The sequence below is a fragment of the Hemicordylus capensis genome, chromosome 1 (genome assembly GCF_027244095.1).
Source record: "Hemicordylus capensis ecotype Gifberg chromosome 1, rHemCap1.1.pri, whole genome shotgun sequence".
NCBI classification, from domain to species: Eukaryota; Metazoa; Chordata; class Lepidosauria; order Squamata; family Cordylidae; genus Hemicordylus; species Hemicordylus capensis.
Window position 1 is genome coordinate 138,338,977 of NC_069657.1, and position 25,724 is coordinate 138,364,700.

A 25,724-nucleotide genomic window follows, 5' to 3' on the forward strand; every position below is an offset into this window, starting at 1 on the left:
CCATTCGGTACCTTGGGATCCAGAGCACTTCACTCCAATTCATCATCATCTTCATTTCATTGTGTAAATGGAGGTGAACTTTTAAAAATACATGCATAGGGACTAAGCAATGGCTTTTGGAATCACAGAGGTCTCTACAAAGTAAACGACAGAGTCTTCTTGGGTCTCAATAGGACCGACAGATCACAGTCTAGAGCAGGGATTCTCAACTTTGGGTCCCCAGATGTTTTTGGACTTCAGCTCCCATAATCCCCAGCCATAATGGCCAAATGCCATTGTGGTTGGGGGTTATGGGAGTTTAAGTCCACCAACATCTGGGGACCCAAGGTTGAGAACCCCTAATATTCCATGTTTGCAAAAGATTCCAAATTTAATGATTTTAATGCTTATATTATTTTAATTGTAAACTGCCCAGAGATACTTTGGGCAGTATAGAAGTCTGATAGATAGATAGATAGATAGATAGATAGATAGATAGATAGATGTGAAACTCGGAAAATTAGAATATCGTGCAAAAGTCCATTAATTTCAGTAGTGCAAATTAAAAGGTGAAACTGATATATGAGACAGACGCATTACATGCAAAGCGAGATAAGTCAAGCCTTAATTTGTTATAAATGTGATGATCATGGCGTACAGCTCATGAAAACCCCAAATCCACAATCTCAGAAAATTAGAATATTACATGGAACCAAGAAGACAAGGATTGAAGAATAGAAGATAGACTTAAACTTGAAACCCCTTTACTGACTGCTGGTCTGGGAAACTGCGCATGAAGAATGTAGCGGTCCTTGAAACTCTACACGAGGAATTTAGCGGTCCTTGACTCCAAAAAGGTTGAGAAACACTGGTCTAGAGCACACTTTAGATGCATGAAATCATCTACCTTTTAAAAAACATTTATATCCTGCTTTTTCCTCTGGGGAGCTCAGAGCAGTGTACATGGTTATGTTTATCCTCGCAACAACCCTGTGAGGTAGGTTAGGCTGAGAGATACATGATTAGCCCAGAGTCACCCAGTGAGTTTTGTAGTTGAATGGCGATTCGAACTCTGGTCTTCCCAGTACTAGTCCAACACTCTAACCACTATGCTATGCTGGCTCTCTGCTGAGGAAACAAGATCTGTTAACTCAGGAAGGGAGAGAGAAAGCAAGAAAAAAAGAAAGGAGGAGAAGACAGAGGAAAGAGTGAGTGGAAGGGAGAGAAATCAAGAAGAGGGGAAGAGAAAGAATGAAGGTTGAGGGATGGGCCCAAGCCTGTCTGCGGCCTGAGAGGAACAAGAGGCCATGGTGGTGCCTATTGGCAGCAAGGAAGGGCCCAGGCAACCACTGCTGCTGTTTGGGGCTACCAAGACCATTAGCAGAGGGAAGCAGGCAGGCAGGCAAGAGATGGGCTCAGGCCTGCCAGCAGCCTAAGGGAAATGAGTGGCCATGGCGGTAGCATGGCAGGTAGTAATGGCAGGAGAGAGGGCACGCCCTCAATTCCTGTCTGTGGCTTCCAGCGGCATCTGGTGGGCCACTGTGTGAAACAGGATGCTGGACTAGATGGGCCGTGGGCCTGATCCAGCAGGGCTGTTCTTATGTTCTTAGCAGCGAGGAAGGACCCGGTTAACTGCTGCTGCTCCTGTGGAGAGGAGCAGGAGTGGGGCTTGGAGGTCTCTGGGGACAGGGGGCTGCTGCAGTTTGGCCAATAACCTCTAGCAATGCTGCAGCCGCAGCCAAGATGAGGGGGTGCAGTGAGGGGGATGCAGGAGTGACCAAGAGGGATGAGGGGGATGGAAGAGGAGCAGGAGTGTGGCTCAGGTGAGGGTGGAGAGATCTCTGAGGTGAGGGTGGCTGTGACAGGGGGTGAGGAGAGCAATCAAGTACTACCGTAGCACGCAGATGCTCTGTGCAAGTTAAGCTAGTGTATGTATGTATGTATATGTGTGTGTGTGTGTGTGTATACACACACACATATATACACATATACAGACATATGCTAAAGTCATACATGGCAAGCCCCACCCACACAGTGCTTTACCAATCAGAGATAACAGAGCCGAAACACCATGGTGATTGGGCAGTGGTGATTCCATATGCAGATAGGGAGGAGCAGGTAGGGGGCGGCTGAGTGTGGGTGACTGACTGAGCAATAAAGCAGGGGCTGTGACAGGGGACAGAGAGGGACAAAGCCCTAGTGCACAGATGCTGTGTGGGTTCACCTAGTTCTGCTAAAAAGCCAGCTACAACAGAGTTCTTTGTTCCTGTTTCACCACCACCACCCATCTTAAGGGGCATGGAGCGACATACTGCACTGGAGTATGTTTGGAGTTTAAGTGACTGCTGGAAACAATGCCATACCATCTCTTTGCATGGATTAATTTCCTGTATGTATCTGCTGTTGCATTGTCTGTCTTCAGAGGCCTTGCTTTGGGTGCCTTTGCAACAGGATTCTAGCAGCCATATATTAGGAGCAGGGCCTCCCCAGTAGTCATGTTGATCCTGTGGAATTCTCCCCTCATGGAGACTAGGCATCTCTCCCCACACCCCACTCATTGTACTACTTTAGGTGCCAAGCAAGAGCCTTGGGACCTTTGGTGCTGTTTTACTTTTATCGATTTATGGTTAGCTGCTTTGGTTCAATGAGAAAGGTGGTACAAATCTTTTAAATAAAAACAAACAATTGCCGCAGATCATGTGCTGTGAAAGACTCAGTGCAAGACATGGTAGGAGGTGCATCCCTATCAGAAGTCCTATCATGCAAGACCTTACCAGCAAGCAGATCCTGTGCAAAGTGTAGTTCTTTCCCCATGCCCCCTGCTCCTCTGTAAGGATTTTGCTGCTTCAGTTCTTCCTGAGGCCTTGGCACAGAAGTTGAAGCAGTCAATCTTGTCAGGTAATCAACAGTATCTTATGTAAAGGCCTGCTTGTGAGGAAAATGCTAGGAAGCACCAGCTGTTAGGACAGTAGCAGCCTGATCCTATGGAGCATTCATGTGGACCTCAGCCCATCAACATATCTTGGTTTCAGAGCATGGTCTAAGGGCACATGATATAGCCATCTTGCTGAAGCTAAGCAGGTCTTGGTATGGTCAGTGCCTGGATGGGAGACCCATGTATGCCATCTTTGGGGATGGGGCCATAGCTCAGTGGCAGAGCATCTGCTTCGCATGCAGAAGACCCCTGTTTCAATTCCTAGCATCTCCAGATAGGGCTGGGAGACTCCTGCCTGCAACCTTGGAGAAGTCAGAGTAGACAACACGAAGCTAGATGGACCAATGGTCTGACTCAGTGTAAGGCAGCTTCCCATGTTCCTAGGCTTAGGTGCTTATAACTCTGCATATTGTGCACTATACAGTTGTTCCAGCAATACTGTACTGGTTGATCTTTGGAGTTTGTAGTAGTTGGCTGTACCAGATATAGGTTAATAAGGCTGGTAATAATCATTCATTTCTGCCCAACTTGATCAGGCAATTCAACCACATGATTCCCCACCCCTACCATTAAAAGACACAAACACAGCATTAAGAGCTCCAAGAAAGCATAACATTTATTCATAAGGAACATTTATACATAAGGTTAAGAACAGTTTAAAAGCAGTATCTCCCCCCTGCACAAAAATACTAACACACACACATACACAGTGTCACTCTAAAGACCTCTTCAGCATCCCTTGAGAGAATATGGTATGGATTTGCCACTTGGGAATGGCGGAGAGTTCCACACAGCCGAACTAGTACGCTTGAAGTAACGTGGCTTGCTCTTATTGAAAATTTCTTCCAGTTTGGGGCTCTTCACAACTCCAAAAAGTGCATTTGTGTCAGGTGGCTTGTAATATTGTTGTATGATGGCTTGGCTTAGTTGATTTCCTAGTGGGGGGGGGGAGAAACGAAAAGTACTCACATCTTGCATAGGTGGCCCAAATGGCAGTAAGTTATGTTACTGAGATAATAACCCAATTCGTTGCACAATAAGGACAGAGACACAACAAGAGTGTACTCATCCTGACATCACTGGACATGAATCTCTCTCTCTCTCTCTCACCCCCCCCCCTTAACACCAAATTTCATTTTTTAAAAAGATTATGGTACAAAAACAAATAGTAACCACTACACTCAAAACAAACTGCATCAAAACCAGTTATATTATATTAAAACTATATTATTAAAACTATTGTGGTCTAAGATACCCATAGTTGAAATCTTAAGCATAAATACAGTCCTGCTAAACTTAAGACTTACATTGCATAGACATGGTCAGCACCAGGCTGAAAGTCTCAAACCAAAAGGCTCATCCAGTCCAGCACTGTATCTTTCCGAGGCTTCCAGGAAGGAAGCCTTTGTGCCCTGCTTGTGGGGCAGCAGCCTTCCTCCCCTGTTGCTCCTCAGCAATTGTTATGCAGTGGTCTACTGCCTCCAAACACAGGAGGCTCTAGTTAAGCCTTCAGGGATCCAAACTACATGAATCAATCCAATCCTCTTTTAAAGCCATCTAAGCTAGTGGCCATCATATCTTACGGCAGTGAATTCCCAAATTTCAGGAATGTTTAGCTATCACACAGGGAAGCAGCACTCAGATTCAAGCATACCAGTAGCCCAAGCTGGGATGGGCTTGCGGGGCTGACTCTCATCATCTGTTGAATCGTCACTGTTCAAATCCATCCCGTAATTATTCAAGTCAACCTTAGGATGTTTTGCACCCTGTGGTGTCATCTGGTACGACTCACAGGCAGGTGAGTTCTGGATAGGATATCAGGAAAAGCAAAGACACTGAATTTAGAGCCATGTTCTATTACAAAAAGCACAGTACTATGCCAAAACTCCAAGCAAGCCTTTGAGAGAGGATTCAATTATTTTTCAGAGGAGCAACTCGCTCGCATTTGAACTGCTGTGAGAACTTTCCTTCTCTCATTTCAAGAGGAACCAGTATTCAGACAACAACTGTTGCAGTAAGATAAAGTGCACCTTCTGTCTCAGAATGCTTCCAAGCAGTCTGCACCACACAACTTATTGGTCAGCTTGGCCACTCCATAGCTCATGTATTTAGCCAGCACATGCAAACTCCCAAAATATTTTTCACTGCTTGCAAAAACAGCAGTAAGGCATCTTAAGAGCTTAATTGGTATGTGGAGACACAAGGTCTCAAAAAAGCCTCCACCCAGGACTCAAGTAGTGCCCATTAATATGGTCTTTTAGAGTTTAAAAAGAGTGGTGTTTAACCCTTAGTATAAAAATATGGAAAAAGCAAATGCTCAGAGACCTTGCTAAAGGATCTGACACAACGACCTAGCTGAGACAGAGATCCTATTACTACTTATTAGGACTATGCAAGTCGCAAGAATTGGAAGCCCACGTTGTAATTCCTGCCCCCCGCTTTGAAGAGGCAGTCAATTGTTGGGCAATTGCCCCAGGTAGTATAGTGGTGGTTTCTTTCAGTGCCAACCCAGCACTGGCATGGGGAAAGCTGGGCGGCTGTGGAGCATCTGGGGGCAGGTGGGGGCACAGGAGGCTGGGAATGAGCATGGGGCTGCCAGAAAGAAGGGCAGGGATGCCTGGGGGCTATAGTCCTCCCAGAGGTCCTGCTTCTATCCATTTACTGTTTACTGATTTGCTGGCCATTTTGTTTTTATGCATTAGCTGCCCTAGGAGCAAAAACTACTGTTGCAGGCTAGAAATTCCTTAAAATAATTTTGTTTTAATGCTAAAATGCCACCTCATCCATGAAAACTTTGGATTCTCACAACTTTGGATCCTTTATCTCTCTTTAGTCTAACATTGCATTGCCAAGTTCTTTTTTGCACCTTTAAGCAAGAGGCTAAGATTTTCTACATTTGATCAAGTATGTACTACAGTTACTTGGGGACTTAATGCATGGTGCTCTCCTCTATGTGAGATTTCCCCCATTTTGAAAAGCAAAAACTAAAAGATGTTGAGAAGCCTTGTTGCAGATAATGTTTGGTGCACTGGAATTCAGTTCAGTGCACAGGTTTCCCTGTCTAGCCTGGTGCTCTAATCACTGCACCACACCATCCTCTGCAAAGCAAATCTATCATTACACATTTTGGCTTCTGATCTGTGGTTCAAGACTTGCCTCTATGTCCACTGTCACATTTAGTTTACTAGCAACCTTTAGCGACTGAGACAGAGTGGCCTTCTGCGGCTGCTCTTCTTGCTCCTGCTGCTCCTGCTAAAAAGACAAAGCACACAGCAATCACAGAGGGCCAGTGCCCCGGCTGGAGAATCAAGTGTAACCTTGGAAGAAAAGTACACATGGTCTACCAATTGGTTTCCTTTTCAACATTTTGCAGTTTCCTTCCAAGCTGAAACATGGTGACAACTGCTAAAGTTACAACAAGCACTCCGAGTAAGGAAGAAGCCACTTACCAATCTCTTCGCTTTTTCTTCCATCTCTTTTCTGAGCTTTTCTTTAGCTGCCATTAGCTCTTTCTGCAAGCGAGCAGCCTTCTCTCTTTCTTGCCGTTCATGCTCCCTGAAATCAAGTAGAGCACATCAGTGTTGTAGATTCACAGCCCCAACGTGGGAGGAGGAGAGGATGGTGACAGAATTGCCCTACCTGACTGGGTGTCATAGCCTCTCCTGGACCCGATGCCGGGCACATCTGCTCTGCTCATAGCTGCAAGCTATTGCCACTGGCCCCCTAGTTGCAATGAGACCATGCTGCCTGAAGATGGCATAGCCTCATGAGACTAGGAGCAGCTCTTGCGAGATCTCTGCCAAAATCTCGCGAGGCCAGGAAATCATGCAAGAGTTGCACCACATATCAGGGACTATACAAACCTGGCTCGGCCGATGATGAGGTGCCAGTCAAGGATGAGGGCTGCAAGGGAGCAGAGCCTGGTGACTCTTAAAGTGGCTCACGAGAAGGAAGGCATAAAGAGGCTGCCTGTGGAGCAACAGGCAAGCTTCTAGGAGGCCACCAATCGTTGTGAGCCACAGCCAGAGACTCTGAGGCCAAACGTCACAGGGCCAGCAGCCCCAGAGATTGAATGGGGCATTACAATGAGGGTCCAGCTGCCCACAGCAGGCACAAAGTGTGACAATCAGCCTCCAGGCAGAGCAAGGAGCATGACTGCAAGCAGCACAACTTGAAGCCACCATTAGTCAGAATGTCACAGACAGCACCCTTTTTTATCCAAGCCCTATTCACACTGTAAGTATACATATATACAGATCTGTACACAGGTACACTTATTCACACATTATACTGAACATGGGTACAGCAATACACTTCTGACCTGTAGCATGTATTTGAGGGGCCTGTACACAGGTTCACATTTAAAATGAGCACAAGCAGAATTATTCACAAACACATGTATGAGTGTACTGACATTTGTATCTGTCTGGCTAGGGCTATAGTTTGAGTCAACTTCTAGTCACTTGCTCCTCACAATTCCACCCCCATTCCTTTGTACACACTGATCACAAGCCTCCGTCCAAGGCAAGCCTGCTCCTGAGTTGCTCCAACATCTGTTCTCACCGCTGTGCCTGGAGTTTTTCTTGTTCTCTCTTCTTCTCCAGTTCTCTCTCAGCAGCTTGCTTTTTCTCCCTCTCCAGCTCCGCCTGGCGCTGCTCTGCAATCTTCCTGGCTCTCTCATGTTCCTCCTCCTCCTTCTTCTTCTGCAGCAGCTCCTTGTGTCGACGCTCTTCCAGCTCCTAAGAAGAAGGCCATGCGCATCAAATTGGAGTCACACAGCAAAATCTGAGATAGCTGGTCTGAAATTATGGGCATGAAAGGCCATGGCAAAACTTGCACAAAAGAGCCTCCACAACACCAGCCAAATCCTGTCCACTTAGGGTTACTAGTCTGGAGAGCGAGGGAGACTAACAATAACAATTTGAAATGAATGAGATTTCCAGTCTTCCACTAGCTCTGAGGCTTATCTTAACTATGAGAACTTTCATAAATATTCTTAAAGTGGCAATGTGCAGCTTATTTTAAGCTACCACCTTAAATTATATACACCTGTGAGGATTCCGAGAAAAAGATTAACCCTCTTCAGTTCTTCCATTCAGATGGCATTGAGTTTATCTTCTCATTAGTGTTCCCTCTAAGGCATCCGCATGTGTGCCCATTCACAAGTTTTTTTTTAATGTCTGCTTGGTTAATTTTAGTTCCTGCTCAAGTTGAATCAGGAAGGTCCCTCTCTGAATGCACGTGCACACACTGCTTTGATACTGCTGTCCAACACGAAACTTATTCTGCACACAGATGAAAACAAAATTAGAGGCAACACTTCTCATTTATTACTGAAGTTATCACTCTGGTTTTTTCTTGGTCTCCTACATAAGCAAGTCAACACTATTTCTTCTTACCAGCTGCAGAGCCTTCTGTTTAGAGGCTTCCTCTTCTTGTTTTCGCCGGACTTCAAGTTCTTCCTTCTTCTTGGCAGCTACCTTCTTTTTCACCTTTTCTTCAGCCATTTTTTCTTCTCGTGCCTAGAATAAAGTTCCCCACCAAAGGCTCTTGAGTAAACTTAGCTGTCATGGAATAAGAGGACAGGTTCATATGTGGATCGGTAACTGGTTGAAGGACAGGAAACAGAGTAGTAATAAATGGACAGTTTTCACAATGAAGGTAGGTAGGTAGGAAGTGGGGTCCCCCAGGGATCGGTACTGGGACCAGTGCTCTTTAACTTGTTAATAAACGATCTAGAAGTTGGGGTGACCAGCAAAGTGGCCAAATTTGCAGATGACACTAAGCTATTTAGGGTAGTGAAATCCACAATGGATTGTGAGGAGCTCCAAAAAGATCTCTCCAAACTGGGTGAGTGGGCAGCAAATGCGGTTCATTGTAAGCAAGTGTAAATTGATGCACATTGGGGCAAAAAAACCCCCAACTTCACATATATGCTGATGGGATCTGAGCTGTCTGTGACTAACCCGGAGAGAGATCTTGGGGTCATGGTGGACAGCTCATTCAAAGTGTTGTCTCAGTGTGTGGCAGCAGTGAAAAAGGCTAATTCCATGCTAGGAATCATTAGGATGGGAATTGAAAATAAAAATGTCTATATTATAATGCTCTTATACAAATCTATGGTGTGGCCACATCTGGAGTACTGCATACAGCTTTGGTCACCATATCTTAAGAAGGATACTGTAGAACTGGAAAAGGTGCAGAAGAGGGCAACCAAAAAGAGCAGCTGCCTGGAGCCCCTTCCTTATGAGGCTAGGCTACAGCATTTGGGGCACTTTACCTTAGAAAAGAGGCAACATTGTTATGCATGGAATGGAGAGGATGGACAGAGAGAAAAGTTTCTCCGTCTCTCACAACACTAGAACCAAGGGTCACCCTATCAAACTGAAGGTTGGGAAATTTAGGACCAACAAGAGGAAACATTTTTTCACACAGCACATAATTAATCTATGGAGTTCTTTAACATGGGATGTGGTGATGGCCACCAGCTTGGATGGCTTTAAAAGGGGCTTAGACAGATTCATGGAGGACAGGTCTATCAATGGCTACTAGTCTGGTGGTTGTGGGCCATCTGCAGCCTCAGAGGCACAATGACTCTCAATACCAGTTGCAGGGGAGTAATAGCGGGAGAGAGGGTATGCAAATACCTCTTGCCTGTGGGCTCCCCAGAGGCATTTGGTGGGCCACTGTCAGAAACTAGATGGGCCTTGTGCCTGATCCAGCAGGGCTGTTCTTATGTTCTTAATAAGTTGTGCAGATCTTGTAATGATACAGGCCAAATCTCCACTTCGTATACTGCAACAACTTCATCTCATTCCATGTTTTGAGGTGCACTTTCATACTAGACTGTTAATTCAAAGATCCTGGTAAATTTAACAGGAAGACTGATGACAGGGAAAGGAGGGAGAGTTTGTTGGGCTGAGAAGGACACAGTTATGCAGCTCTCAAGCCTAAGCGTGTTAATTTAAAAACCTGTCTGATGTGAAGAACGTCATATATGCCAGGACCAACTTCAGCCTAAGATAAAATATTATCTGCATCTCAGCGCTTGTCCCCGTTATTGTATGGGGACAGAGTCTTTCCAGAAAGCTCAGCAGCCACATCTGAGCTTACCTTCTCATTCTTCTCTTCATGCTGTGCAAGCTTTTTTTCAAGCCGCCTTTTCTTCTCCTCTTCCATCTGCTCTGCCCGCTCACGAGACTGCTGAACTTTGCGGAGGCGCTCCTCCCGCTTCCTGAGGGCAAAGGGGAGTCCAGTTAGAAGCATTCCCAAGACTGACTAGAAAAAGGAACAATGGAAAGGGCACACATATACCGTCGCATCTCTTCCAACCGCTGCTTTTTCTCTTCCTCTAATTTCTGTTTTCTTTGTTGATCAGCTTGCTCTTTTTTCCGTAGAGTCTCCAACCGTTGTTTTTCCTTTTCCTAGACAGAATCGGAAGCTCGTATTAGCACACTACTAGAGATACCACTGCTCTACACTGTTCCATCTGTGTGGGGTGCCATATTGTACAGAAAGACAGCACCTGGTCTACAATTCCAGCCAAGGCAATGAGATTCTCTGTCCTTTGCCAGATACATCTAATTGCCACAGTAGTCTTGGGCAGGAATGGCTATAGGTGTATCAGCAGGGCCAGTTTAGCAACCAGGATGTGGTAGTCCTTGCCATATCCTACACTTTGCTCCCATCCCCTCACTCCACACATCTCAGATGAAAGCCATGGCAAACAGTTAGCGATTAAGCTACACTGTCTACAACAAAATAGGGCTGCTTAGGCCTGAAGAGGCAGCACCTTTCCTCATTTCAGAAAGACTCTGATGCAACCTTACCTCAAGGTAGGCTAGAAAGAAAAGATCCTCATGAAGGCATAGCCAGATTAGTCATTTCTGTACTGCACCTTACCCTTTACAATGCTCACTCATTCCAGAAAGAGCCAGAACTCAGCTTAGAGATACCAAAGCAAGCTGAGTTGCTCAAGTCAACACAGGGCAAGGTTCTTAGACCCTTGATTATGTAGAAGCAGGTCCTATGTGTGCAACCACCACATTATTTTGACAGAAAATGGCACTAACAAAACCAAAAAAGAAGTCTTAACCATCAAGCCACAAGAGCTCTTTCCCACTGTGGAATTGCACAATCCTGGTTACAAAACAATCTTAAAGAAGCTACATGTACACTAAAAAGCATGAGGAGGAGGAAGAGAATGAAGCTAGCAAATTGTCTGTTATGGTTTGTGCAGCAAACACAGGTACCAAGTGAAAAGGGGAAATTCTACAAATGGATTTGAACTAACCAGCCAAACACAGTGGGTGGCCACACCAGGCCTCATACTATCTGCCTATATCTGTGGTACAGAGAGGCCACCAAGGGCAGAAGGGACCTTAACTGAGCGTTACACCACACTTCCATCTTGGTATCTCTAGATCTGTAATCTGCATGCCTATTATTACGTTGATAGTTCACCCTTCCTCCAAGCAGCTCAGGGCAATGTATGTTATTCTTCAGTCTCACTCCCACCATTTTGTCCCTCACAACAATCCTGTGAAATAGGGTAGGCTGAGCATGAACAAGTGGTCCAAAGTCATCCAGTGGGCTTCATGGCTGAGTGGGAATTTGAACCCAAATCTCCTTGATTCTAGGATGACACATGAAGCCCTACACTGCACTGCCTTAATTTCCAATCGTAACCCCTCAACATTTCAAACTCATTCCAGTAACTATAACATTTTTGTGAAATAAAAACGTAAATGTGGCGCAACAGGATATCTAAGTGTTTAGATATCTTGACTTACTGCTTGAAAGGGATGTAATTCCTCACCAGAGCAAGGTAATACCCCTTCTGGAGAGCAATTGGTCAATTAAATTATTTCCCCCCTCGATTATTTCTGGGGTGTGTGTCTCAACAGTCTCCCTTTCCCCAGGAAGCACTCTGTGCTACCTGAAAAAAAAATAAAATTATTCATCATGAAGCTCCCCAAGCAGACTGCCTGTTCGATATGACAGTATATAAATGCAAGTTTTATTCACAGGTTGTGGGATACTGGTAGAAAGAACTAAAATACTGGCTGACACTTTTACCAACAAAGCACTAGTACAAGAGGAGAACACCAGGGTTCCTGAAAAGTTCTATACAGCTCTACTGCTGGCTCAGTGGTGGGGGCAAATTTCAACACCCCCCCCCGAAGCACTGTGTTACCCAAAAATATGTCCCTGAGAGTTGTGCAGGGACATAGTTTTGAGTGACACAGAGGGCTTTTGGGAAGGGGAGATAGAAATTCTCATACACACACTCTAGTACCAGTACAGCGTCTCCTGACACATCAGTACTTTGTTATTTATTTAGCATCTTTATGTGCTGCCTCAAACTTGTGTGTCTTGTTAATCAGGATGTCAGCCATTAGCTTAAGGAATACAAGTAAAAATAAGGAATTCTGATTCAGAATGAATGTCTATGTGCACCAATGTAGAGCTGAATTAATGCAAACAATTAATTCAGCTGCCACAAATTCAGTTGTAATGCAAACAATGCTTTTTTCAGTTGCCACAGAGGACCATTTCACAAGTTACAGTCCAGCAAGCCTGTATGCCACTGAATGTAAATTCAACAGGGACTGCAACCAGTTGAAGCTCCCTGATGATCTTAGCTGCATGGATTTGCATGTCATATTTACACCTAAAAATATAAATTAAGATGCTTAAAAACCAACTTAAGTGTATCCCTGACAATGTAATGTATGAAGTGACTCAAAAGGTAGCTTTGACAAAGCTCCAAGAATCACAAGACAGCTGAGAGTAGGCTCAGTTCTTTTTTGTGCTCTTGCATTATCTATGAAGAGTCTTCTAGACAAAGATCAGTTCTCCTTTTCTACTTAAGGTGAGACACTCAAGGAAAGAAATTCTGATCATATTTTGAAATGGTCAAGATGGGCTTTTAAAAAAATAGTACTGAGGTAAGAATAGTACAATTTAATTCATAACTGTACATGCACAATGGACCTCCCCTTAAAAAGGGAGCAGTGTTAGGTCACAATGCAGGTTAGAACACACAGTGGATTAATGATGTGCAAATGCACCTACTGAAAAAGCCATCTTTTACTTACAACAAACCCCCTCTGTATGAAGAGAAGATAGAGACGCAATTAATACCTTTGGACATTAGCACCCAAATATAGCATTATTCAATACTTATTGCCAACTGTGTGCTAGAATAAGACTTTATGTCCTTAGAAGAACCTGCCCTTCTGGTCCCAAGCTTTGCTAACTGCCAATTCCACACTCATCCACACCAGCTGAAAAGCAGTCGGCTTTGTTGCAACAATGTCTAGTTACCCTGAGAAGCAGTAATGGCTTAATAAACGGGATGCATGAAAGGTATGCTAAAAAGCTACTAAACTGCCATGATAGGGTGTGTGTGTGGTGGGGGCAGAATAATTCCATTTCTAATTTGTACATATTCTAGAGATCTGTAGCTAAAAGACATGGCTGGGGAGTTCAAGCCAATGAGCAAATTTCAGTCCCACCCACCCTAATCCTCATGCCCTTCATCCCCCCCGACTGAAACTTCTGCCTATCCATTCTCTTTCTGCCAACAGCACACCATTCCTCCCGATTAAAGGCCATGGGGAGATTTCTTGCCTAATCCCACTTTCTCCTTGGCCTCTCCTTGTCTGAGTTCCTTGCTTCCTCCACCAGCTGTTTGAATCGCTGCCTTTCAGCCCTCTCTTTCAAGTCCTTCTGTTACCCTGACTGAGTGCTCCCATCCTCCCACATGGCTCCTTGACTCAGTTTAAAATTTCCCCAGCTCCCAACTGATCTCTCAGCTGTGGCAAGGCAGAAAGACATGGGGCAGGTTTCAGCTTATTTATATACAGACTGACTTCAAAGCCTTTCATGGATAGAGGCCTTAAATCAAAATGGACTCAGGAGTGTCGTCCAAGCCTAATTGCTTGGACAAGCTCATCAAGTACAAGCAGACTCTATACTCATCACTTTTCTTAGGTTTTATGAACCTAGGTTTTTCTTAGGTTTTATGCATTTTTTTGGCAGGGTCTCCCAAAGCAGCATACCACTCTACCTGAACAAAGAATACAAACTTTTTGTGCGACAGGAGTCCCCCACGCCCCACACACACCACTGCACAATAGTTTCACATTTCACACTGTCATCTTATTACCCTTCATTAGGTAGTTTTCAACCCAAAAGCCACCTCCTGGTTTTTTGCGTTGTAAAAGAAGAAAGGATTTTAACCCTACCTTGGAGTTGGTTTGGAGGGGAGTGTTTTGTTTCAGGAATGATTTTATGGTGCTATTTCGGCTCACAGAGCTAGGAGTCATCATGAGCATCTGATTCTTCTGCACTGTATGTAAGAATGTCTTGAAAGGGCGGACAACCTGGAGAGGGAGCACAGAATATTATTGGTCCTTAAAAGCAACTGATGGGATTTGGTGCGCTCCCAAGGATGGGATGCTCATCTTACCTTGCTGGAAGGAAACTGAGGGGAGAAAATCTTCTTTCTTGGTGGAGAGAGCTCATCTTCTGTTTGCTGTCCCTCATCTAGCTCGTTTACAGCTCTCTTGTAGCTTGGCTTTCTCCTGCAAAAATATGAATACAGGGCTTATGACACACAATGTACCAGCATAGAAAACTACATCCGGTTGCCTCAGGGATAGGGCAAAGGGATTGGAGAATTCATTTTAGTCCCTGTTTAGAGATTCACAGCTGCTCAGGTAAGATAAGTCTCCCTTGCTAGAGGAGCTAATCCTGTCTATCAACTTGTCACCATAGGACCCGCCTGCAGTTACCTCACTGTATTTGGGGGCCTAATTTCAAAATCCTCTCTTTGGACAAGGGGCCACAAGAATACCCTCCTCCTCCCCACTTTGTATTTACGCCTCTGGATCTTTATATCCTCAGCATCTACATGCTGTACATGGCCTGGGTGGGACAGAGGGGGAGAAGCCGCTTTCTCGGACCACCTTTCTCCACCAGTATGAGATGCCTGGTCTCAGAGCTGGCAGCCTCTCTCCCTTTGCCCAGGCACTGCAAACTCGCCTTGGCCCCTCATTCTGATTCCAAAACTCAGGTACGCAAATCAGTTCGCATTCTTGCTCACAGGCACTCAGATTATTCATGTTATTAGTGCACATTAGGTGGGTGCAAGTGTCAAAAGATATTCATTTAAACAAGTAGGACACAGAATTTTTGTCCACAGACCCAAAGACGACATACCTGGCACTCTGTGGTTGTTTTGGAACCTCATCACTCTTTTCAGAGCAGCCCTCTGTCGAGAGAGAAAGAGGAATGACTGAAATGTTATACTGGCAGGTACCTAAGGCCCAAGTTGCACAGTCAAATACAAGAGCACTTCTAATGTTTCAGGTCAGCATGTATGTATGTGTGAGTCTGCACATTTGCTATGCAAATATGAAGTCTTAACAGATACAGAATTTAGCTGTATGTATTAAATTTAAGAAGCAGGTTTCTAACCAGCAGGTGTCCCCAGGTGAATAGACCTGTGGTGAAAGGCTTCATTTAGCATCACATACCAAAACTTTCTTGGTTCTAAGATCCACTGTGATGCCATCTGACCTCATGTCACGTCTAGCCCTGGGTATGTGTGTTTTCTAGTCACATAGCCAACCTGCTTTCTATATGATATTCTATGTCAGGAAAAGTAACATTGGTAGACTTATTGTGAAGGTCTCTTTCTCTCCAGTATATGGAGAATATCCTTGAATGTGGGTTGTACTGCCCACTTGCTCCCATTTGACATGGCCAGTACAAATCAGATTGAGTCCAAGACACACCAGGAGCAGGCAGGCAGCTCCCAGTTCTGGGACTCTCTAGCGTACTGCAGAAAACCTCAGCTATCTTTAAATGTTCCTCAGTCCTTAGCCAAGACTGAACCAGAGATCAACAAGGCCACTGACGCATCTACTGGAGGGACAGAGAATTTAGACATAATGTCCTGATGCATGTTGTAAAAACATTTGGGTTAGACTCCCAACCCCTTTGAGTTGGAAGGAGAATTCCACTCCTTCTGCAGGATCCCTTGAAAAAACCTCAGAAACTAGGATCTGCAGTGCTAGCTGATGTATTTATTAGCTTGCAGTAATCCTACACTCTGGCCAGCAGAATGTCAAAGTCCTCATGTTTGAAAAGTGTGTATGTATTGGCGAAGCCTGGTTGTTCATCCACTGACCACTCTCTCTCTTCCTTATTTGTTTCTTGGATAGCCTCAGCCTCAACCTGGTCAGACTCAATGTTGGAAGATGGAATCAGAATAGATAGTTTGAGGTCTGGGTGGCCCAGAATTATATGGCGGTGGTGGGTTACTGGCCAGGACCCGATTTGGTAGTGGTAGAGAATTAAGTCTTTGCCTGGTACCTGTTGCGTCTCCTAAATTCTCCTGCCACGATGTCCCTAATAGAGGCTGAGAGATCTGGCAGCAGTCTATCCCCATGGAATTAAGACAGGGCATATATCATGCAGGGCCAGTGGGAAGATCTCATGCAGGGCCGGCGAGGGGCACCAGGGCCGTGGTGGTGGGGGGGCATCGACAGGCCGCAAAATGCTGTCCTGCAAGGCTGCTGAGGCGGCATCTGAGTCAGGATCTAGCCGCTGGTTGGGTTCCAGCACTGACTTATCTTCTGCCGACACCTCCCCTCCCAACGTGTTCAGGGCATGATGAGCCTCACTCAGTAATTCCTCCTCCTCTGAATGGGAGAAAGTCAGGGAAGTGCACCTGGTTGGGCACTGTCACCCTCGGGGGCATGGGGATTGGAAGCCTCAGGCTGAAGCACCACCCTGGCTCCAGCCAATTGAGCAACAGGAAACGTAGAGAGCATTGATCTGCCTTCTGTAGCTTCTGAGGGAGCCGAGGGCAGGCCTGTAGGCCGGAGGCTAGGCTGTTTTCTCCTCCTCCTCTGTTCAGGAGAGGACATGATGATACAGGGTGGATAAAAATCCATGATTTAAAAAAACAATAATTTTAAAAAATCAGTTTTTATTTAAATCATTTTTAAATAAAATGCTTTTTGAAGAAAAAAAATCTATGTAAAGATAGTTTTCTATTTAAGATACATTATAGTCCAAAGGTATTCATCATGAAATAAGGATTAGTTTTTAATTTGAGTCTTTATGTAAAAAACCATGATTTAAATCTAGTCTTACTGACTAGTGATTTAAATCATGACTTAAATCAATTTGATTTAAATCAAATCCACCCTAATATGATAGGAGGGCATTTCTGGCCCATTCTTAAATGCCTCAGTCCTGTCGAATGGGAGCAAGTGGGCAGTACAACCCGTATTCAAGGATACCCTCCTACACTGGGGGAGAGAGACCTAACACAACTGCTGCTAAGTACTCAGCCATCACTGCAAATAGGTGAGACATTATGTAAAGTGGTTCACCAGTGTCCAGCAAGCTCTGTGAGCATCAAGTCAATAGCTTTCCAAAATATTGACCCTATTCCCTATTAGAGACTTTAAAAGACTTGAGCCATTTCCCCAACCTCCAGGCCAGATGGTGCATAGATAAACGAGTGACTTTTTAATTAATACGTAATGTTTCTGAGTTCTAGTTGCCAGACTAAGAAAACACAAAATTCTTTCTTATACGGGTCAGCTTTTGTCAGTGGTGGTTGAGTTGAGTTGAGTTGAGTTCTTCTTGTGTGCTTCTGAGTTCCTCTCCAGTTTTGCGATCTTGCCGAGGCCACTGCATAGCTCCAAAGAGCATGAAGAGAACTACTCTGCCCAGTGAGGAGAGGAAAGCTCCATTCATGATGCATGTTTCTAACTTCTGATCCACCTCAGTTTTTACTAATCAGAGCAGGGCTGGTATATTATTTTACCAAGCAAGCATTACAGCAGGTAAAATCATGTTTAACCACTTCTGCCAGGTCTGTACAATATATGGCCTACAGGCTGCATCCAGCCCACAAAGCTTATTTTCTCGGCCCAAGGGGCTGTTCCCGCCACTTGCCTCCCTTGTGATCCCCCCCATGGAGACTGCTTTCTCCCCACTTGCTTGTCCTGAGCCCCTCGGCTGCTGTCAGCTGGGAGCTTCCTAGAATTGAGGGCATGCGTGTACCCTGTATCTGCTGCAGAATGCACGCACACCCTCATCTCCAAGAATCTCCCAGCTGCCCCTGAACACGTAGCTCCAGGGGCTTTAGGAGGCTCCTGGGGAGGCAGGATGGCCTTGGGAGGGAGCCATACCTTTACGCACACCCTCCCCTTCATGTACAGAGCGGAGGGTGGGGAGAAGTAAGTGGGGAGAAAGCTAGCCCCATGGAGGGCTCAGGAGCCAAAGGGAGGCGAGCAGCGAGTCCTGTGAAGCACATGATTCCTGCCTCCTCCCCAACATCTCCCCTTCTGGACTGTTTCCCTGCCAGCCTGGCCCATGGGAGTTGGGTTGCAGCAGCTGCAGGGATGGGTGGGTGGTGAGGGCCAGGCAGATTTGGCTTTTACATGGGGGTGGGATGGTGCTATTTGCACTGTGTGGCTGAAATGCAGTTGGTTGTCCTTGTTTGAAGACTCCACCCCACAGTCCTTTCTCACCCCCTCGTCAAGGCTGCCCCATCCCTTTTGCCACTTTTTTAACCCTTTCAGGCTCGTAAAGGCTGTGCCTGCCATCCCCTCGCCCCCTCTCTCACCAAACCCAGCCTGCCCCACCCTCTTTATTTTTCTTTCTTTCCTTCCCTCTTTCTCCCTCTCCCAGTCTCGTAAAGCTTGCACCCACCATCACTCTGCCCCCTCTCACCAAGCCCAGCCTGCCCCATCCTCTCTTTTTCCCTTTCCTGCCCCTTTTCTCCCCCGCCCAGTCTCATAAAGCTTGTGCCCACCACCACCCTGCCCCCACCACCCAGTGAGGGGTTTATTGTGAAGGATCAAAAAGTGTGTACTGAAGGATCAAAGATTTCTATACCAGGCAGTATAGAAATTCAATCAATCAAATAATAAATCCTTGTGATTTATTCAAAAATTCAGAATAGAAAAACTGTTCTATTTTTTCCTTATAAGTGATCCATATTAATTGGGATGATTTGTGTGAATAAGCTGTGTGAAACCATGGGGGCTTGTATTATTTTTCCTTACAAATGCACTATTTTCAAGTTTGTGAATTATCAAGAAGGGATGTGAATCCATGGAGCTTCTGCTGTTATTTTTTTTAAAAAAATACATTCATGTATCTTATTAGAATGAATATTAATTCAGTTCAATTCAATTCAATTTAAATTAATTTTGGCCTGCCAGAACTTCAAATGTTAAACTTAATTTGATTTTATAGTACTATCCCAATTTTAAAGAACTGTTTCATTCATACATAGCACCATGTACTGGGTTTACATTACTATAGTTTCATTAAATGTCCACATTCTGGAATCAGTTGTGTACATGAAGAACATTGAACTAGCAATCATTTCTTCTAGCTATGTCCAAGGGAATACATTTATGGCATACCTAGACCTGTTTAATCTCACCCTTCCTCCAAGGAGATCAGGGAAGCACACATCAGTTGCGGGGGGGCGGGGGGGAGAACAAGCAGGCAAGACTGAGAAATAGTAACCAGCCCACACTGAGCTTCATGGCTAAACTGCAACCTGAACTTGGGTCCTCCCCACCTGGAGACTAACACCCCATCCTCTAAACCACACTGGCAGAGTATCTATTATTCTTGTTTGTGTAACTGAGCCAGCATCTTGGTGGTTGTTTTTAAAAACAAACCAAACCAAACCAAAAGGTTTATATCTAATCTAGCTTGCTCTTTCTTGAAGATGTTCCATCTGCCTCATAGCTCGTCTTCCCTGCTACTCACCCAATCAGGAACGCCCCAATATACTCACCTTTGCTTTTCTCTTCTTGCTGCTGTTCTGCAGGTTTGATAGCTAGCACGCTGGTCTTGCAAGAATGAAGGGACATCTGAGGGTTTTCATCAATCTGCAGTAAAGGCAAACATATTCCCCTCCCAAGATGAATGATTAAGGACTACACATGGTTCCAGTGATCCCACTGACAATTTAACACAAACACAATTCTAAGAAAGACCAAGCCCCATACAGTAGCCTTAAAGATAGCAACACTGATATTTTAGTGAATGAAAGATCCCTAGGGAAAAAAGCCATTTGTGTTTCCAAGTTGGTCCTCTGGTTCATTAATGTTTCGTATGTTACTGCTGTCAGATCTATGACTAAGAAGCAGTCTCTATTTCACTGTCTTCCAGCATAAGCAGTAACTATGTAATGCACAATCACAAGATCCTTCCAACAGGGTGGAAAGAGGATGTCTTTTGCCTGGCATCCATATGCTCTCATTCTATACCAGCCAGTCTTACTGCTTTGCAGCAGGGGAACCTAATGCCAGAATGACAGGAAGCTACATTTATTCTGATTTCTTCTCTGTGAAAGGGCTCAGTTACTTGTAGAGCTCCTTCCATCCAGCAGTATACAAGCACAGCTGTTGGGAAAACAGACATAGCGTGTTGGTGGAAAGAAGTGCAGCAAGACAAACAAAAAATGACCATGACCCTATTACTTAAAGGAACACACAGTTCCATTCAAAATACTAGAAGAGCACAGATTTACAGCTGGCTGGTTTTCACCTAGCAGGCATATAACTAAGCTTTTGTGTTTAATCTGGTCAGAAGGGGAAAGAATGTGTCACTGAACTGATCGCTGCTCAGGACTAAAAAGTGTACCAGACCAAGCTCCCTCTAACAGAACCTATACTCAGCTGAAGTAGAGGATCATTTTTGCCTGCCCACAAAATGGACTGGATGTCTATGCAGCAGAAAATAAATTTCTACAGGAGCTATGCACATAGAATCTAATATGTACAGACATGATTAACAACATATAGGGAATGACCTTTGCAAATCAGTCCTACATTCATTGGACTTCATGCCTGTAGAGCCTATCCAAACATATCATAACATATGTGGGCACCAAGCAGGCTTATAGGCAGGACAGCTGCTCCCGGTGGGCAGTTATCATCCTACTCTTCTACTGCACATAGACCCCATCCTATCAGAATCTCATCTGGATCCTGACTAACTTTTTTCATACTGCAATACAGTCTGCACTTGAGAGTTATCCAAAAGAGCAACTGTGCTGAACAAACAGAAATATATCCATTTTAACAAGTGTCAGAAGTTTAGTGAACACTGACATCTAGCAGTTTCAAGATTTACATATAGCAATAGCAATAGCAATAGCACTTACATTTATATACCGCTCTATAGCCAGAGCTCTCTAAGCGGTTTACAATGATTTAGCATATTGCCCCCAACATTCTGGGTACTCATTTTACCGACCTCGGAAGGATGGAAGGCTGAGTCAACCTTGAGCCCCTGGGTCAGGATCGAACTTGTAACCTTCTGGTTACAGGGCGGCAGTTTTACCACTGCGCCACCAGGGGCTCCCTCTATGTCTAGAGGTGCTTAAAAAAGGAGCAATTGCTAGCAAGTTACGAGAGACAAAGACCAATAGCAGAGTAGGATAGTTACATGGAATAGGCATGCTTGTAGAATGTGTGACAAACTCACACTTGAAAGGTCAGAATGTTCAGGTGTTTCCTAATGGGCCTCTTGGAATCTTAATTACTGATATGTTTTCTACGGAGTTTCTATCATCGATGCAACTAAACATTGTTTAGAGGCCAGTTACTAAAGTTGCATTGTATAAAGTTCGATTGATAATAAAACATCTAGAAGGCTAAGGAAGTAGTAACATCCAATAAGTAGCCCTAATAAAAAAAAAATCATTTTAAACACCATTTTTAATACACCGTGTTCTACATTATTCTGGTGGTGATGGGGAAAAGTAGTAATGTTGGCAGGTCAGTGAGCCATTACAGGAGAAGGGAAATTGGAAACCTAATAGCTGTTTCCCTTTCCAGCTATCCTGCCAGCTCTTTGACCTTGGGGAACAGTGCCAAACACCCTTGGAACTTCACCTTGCTCCTTTGTAATGCCAGTTCGGTCCAGAACAGACCAGAGACCTGGCTGGGGAAGGCTCGTGGGCCGGTCTGGTCCCAGCTCCAGGGTACTCTGTTGTGGTGTAGGTGAGCGACCATGGGCGGGGAGATGGAGTGGCCATTTCCCTTGCCAAGATCCCTGTTGAAATGCCAGTCCATATCAAATGTGTGTACTTAAGTTTGGGGACCAGGGATAGACTGGGACTTCTGTTGGCGTAGCTCACCCCGCTGCTCAACAGTCTCTCTAAATGAGCTGACGGACTTTGTCTCAGGCTTGGTGTTGGAGAGATTTGTGATGATGGGGGACTTCAATGTTTATTTCAGGACCCATCTGTCCAGGGCGGCTCAGGAGTTCATAGTGGCCATAACAACTATGGGCCTATCCCAAGTAGTTTCGGGACTGATGCACATTGCTTGTCACATGCTTGATTTGGTCTATCACTCTGATTAGGATGGTGTTCCGTGGGTAGGGACTCCTGTGATTTCTCCATTGTCATGGATAGACCACCATGTCTGGTTAAGGCTGGACTCACGACCATGTGCCACCTCTGCAGGAGCGAGGGGCACATTTGGATGGTTTGCCTAAGAAGATTATTGGATCCAATAGGATTTCAAGAAGCATGTTTAATGTGACATGTTTAATGAATTCTTTGTGAGACTCTGTCTCCACAATTACTTCAGTGTCTGATGTGGCGGTGTCTAGCAAATCCTCTTGTGAAGTTAGGTTGGAACAGTTCCAGTTTGTGACTCCTGAGGATGTGGACGGGCTGACTGGAACGATGATGCCTACCACCTGTTCTCTTGACCCTTGCCCGACATGGCTTATACTATCTGGCAGGGGGGTTGTTGTAGAAGGCTGGTAGAGATTATAAATGCTACTTTGAGGGAAGGCAGGATGCCTCCTTGTCTTAAGGAGGCAATTATTAGAACACTTCTGAAGAAACCTGCCTTGGATCCCTCAGATTTGAGCAACTACAGCCTGTCTCCAAACTTCCGTGGCTGGGCAAGGTAACTGAGAGGGTGGTGGCCTCCCAGCTCTAGGCAGTCTTGGAGGAAACTGATGATCTAGACCCATTTCAGACTGGATCCAAAAGCACCCCCAGACTGCATACATGTTCCTTCTGGGTTCCTTCTCCCAGCGATTTCATGTAGATGTTAAACAACATCGGAGACAGTATGGAGCCCTGAGGGACACAATACCGGAGTTCAGATTTTGAAGAACAACAGTCTCCAAGGGACACCATTTGGAAACTGCCCGAGAGGTAGGAGTGGAACCACTGCAAAGCAGTGCCTCCCACTCCCAACCCCCTCAGACGCTCCAAAAGGATACTATGGTCGATGGTACTGAAAGCCACAGAGAGGTCCAAAGGGACCAACAGAGTCACACTTCATCTGACAATTTTCAATTGGAGATCATCCATCAGGCTGACCATCCAAGCCTCGCCCTGGTGTGCCAGGTTGAGGAGAAGGCCAGAGGTGCCTTCTATCAACTTTGGCTGATATGCCAATTGCAACCGTTTCTTGAGATGAACAACCTCAGATCAGTGGTACATATGCTGGTAACCTCCAGACAGGATTACTGCAATGTACTCTATGTGGGGCTACCCTTGTACGTAGTCCGGAAGCTACAGTTGGTCCAGAATGTAGCAGCCAGGTTGGTTTCTGGGTCATCTCTGAGAAACCATGTTACTCCTGTATTGAAAGAGCGACACTGGCTGCAGATAGGTTTACAAGCAAAATACAAGGTACTTGTTATTGCCTATAAAGCCCTAAACCAGCTTGGATCCTGGGTATTTAAGAGAACATCTTCTTGGTCATGAACCCCACTACCCACTGAGATCATCAGGAGAGGTCCATCTGTAGTTGCCACCAGCTCATCTGGTGGCTACTCAGGGATGGGCCTTCTCCACTGCTGTCCCGAAGCTTTGGAATGCACTCCCTGCTGAAATAAGAGCTTCCCCATCTCTGACAACTTTTTAAAAGTCTTTCAAGGAACGTCTGTTCACCCTGGCTTTTAATTCAATATTTTTTACTTTGTTTTAAAATATAATTTTACATTGTTTTAATGTTTTAACATTTTCTATTGTCATTTATTTTACTTTGTTGTAAACCTCCCAGAGAGGCAAGTTTTGGGTGGTATAAAAATATGTTAAATAAAATAAATAAATAGATGTAGATACAGAAATTGAACTATAAAGGCTTTCACAATCAATACCTCTAGTTTTGTTATGACTATTTTAGCCCTTTTCATAACTTACCTCTTGGGAATGAGAAACAGGTTCCAATACTGGCCTAGAACGAAAAGAGAAGAGTCACATAGTTCTTCAGTGGCAAAACCAAACTCATTTCAAGCTTCTACCAAGCTAGATATGTTTTTATCTTCTTCTATCAAGCTAGATTGATTTTATCTTACTATCATATTATTATATCAATTGGTCCTGCACCTTTGACTTTAGTCAGCAGCACTCGACCCCATTCAGTATTAGACTCAAGTCAGCCATGAGGTACTTCAGCAATTGCTATTGCTTTCAAATAGAAATTCACCAGTAAGAAAGCTAAGATTTTAATCAAATAAGCTCACCTAGATCCAATTATTTCTTCACCCTCTATTTCATCAGTAGCAGTTTCACCTGAAGGGAAGAACACACAAATAAAGTGATATCTCCAACACTGCATATGCAACCATAATATAAATCAAATATCTGTGGACAGGCCTAGTCTCCTATTGTACCCTGTATTGTGTGAGTGAGTGAGTGAGTGAGAGAGAGAGTGTGTGTGTGTGTGAGTGTGAGTGAGAGAGAGAGCGAGAGAGAGAGAGAGAGCACGTGCAGCATCTTGGACTCTAGCACTAGAAGGATAAAGTTTGCAACAAATCCTCCAAGCTGCAGTTTATGTGGCCTGAAGGCTAGGATGTCTTCTCAGGCCGATACCTAGCAACCATAATTCATATCCCTAATGTCTGTAACACAGAAGACTGTCGCTTGCACAGAATTAGCCTGCTTCACACAGTTGTCTATAGGTTTGCACTGGTTTCTTGTAGCCCTTTGGATACAAATTGGTGGTGTCTACTATCCAATCGAATATTAATTTGGAAATCAAAGTCAGCACCACAAACATCTCTTGCCCATGTGCCTTCTTGTGGAATCAGGCATGGGCCACACTGTATTGTTACCCAAGTGTCAAGGGCTAACTGTGGCCCTCATGATGTGCAAGACGATGCTGACATTCTCAACCAGCTGGGAAGCCAGTCCTGATGGTGCTGTGCAAGAGTGCAGCTGCACAACCACTTATGCAAGTGCAGGCGTGGTGTTTTATGTAGTTGCGCAGCTATGAACTTGCACAACTCCGCCAGGGCTGGCTTTCATATGTATAGCAGCACCACCTGTTCAAGATTATTATTATTGTTGTTATTATTATTATTATTAAAACTTTTATACCGCCCTTCCAAAAGGCTCAGGGCGGTTTACATTAACACACCATTAAAATCAGTTAATAATTAAAACAAAAATTATAAAGCATAAAACAATGATTAACAATTAAAAACATCATAAAACAACAATTAAATAATCAGAACAATTTCATAACAAATAATCAGAACAATCAGAACAAATACTGGTGTTGCCTTGCGCATCATGTGGGCCACAGTTAGCACTTGATACTTGGGGTACCAACATATACCCCGGCCATATGTTGCAGTTACATTGATCTGAGAGCATCCATTAGAACCCTACAATTTCACTATCCACCACAGCAAATTTATAATCCTTTCCACCACATAACCTCCGAATCGTCTCTACCCTTCAAGGGCAACACTCATAACATTCCTAGTATAT

General features: G+C 44.6%; 1 protein-coding gene across 3 annotated transcripts in view; it reads right to left on the minus strand.

Annotated features, from left to right (window-relative positions):
* Positions 1 to 3,504: 3,504 nt before the first annotated feature.
* Positions 3,505 to 25,724, minus strand: part of INCENP (inner centromere protein) — a 32,512-nt gene continuing 10,292 nt past the window's right edge. For all 3 annotated transcript variants that reach the window (XM_053284524.1, XM_053284522.1, XM_053284521.1), the window contains exons 5-18: positions 24,473 to 24,521; positions 24,150 to 24,183; positions 19,764 to 19,857; positions 15,143 to 15,194; positions 14,391 to 14,505; positions 14,167 to 14,304; positions 10,229 to 10,338; positions 10,028 to 10,148; positions 8,314 to 8,436; positions 7,478 to 7,653; positions 6,364 to 6,469; positions 6,071 to 6,166; positions 4,569 to 4,719; positions 3,505 to 3,849 (exon numbers count right to left, since the gene is read on the minus strand). In XM_053284524.1, coding sequence (XP_053140499.1) covers positions 3,644 to 3,849; positions 4,569 to 4,719; positions 6,071 to 6,166; positions 6,364 to 6,469; positions 7,478 to 7,653; positions 8,314 to 8,436; positions 10,028 to 10,148; positions 10,229 to 10,338; positions 14,167 to 14,304; positions 14,391 to 14,505; positions 15,143 to 15,194; positions 19,764 to 19,857; positions 24,150 to 24,183; positions 24,473 to 24,521 — 1,571 coding nt within the window. In that variant the 3' untranslated portion in view covers positions 3,505 to 3,643. The remainder of the gene's footprint in view (positions 3,850 to 4,568; positions 4,720 to 6,070; positions 6,167 to 6,363; positions 6,470 to 7,477; positions 7,654 to 8,313; positions 8,437 to 10,027; positions 10,149 to 10,228; positions 10,339 to 14,166; positions 14,305 to 14,390; positions 14,506 to 15,142; positions 15,195 to 19,763; positions 19,858 to 24,149; positions 24,184 to 24,472; positions 24,522 to 25,724) is intronic.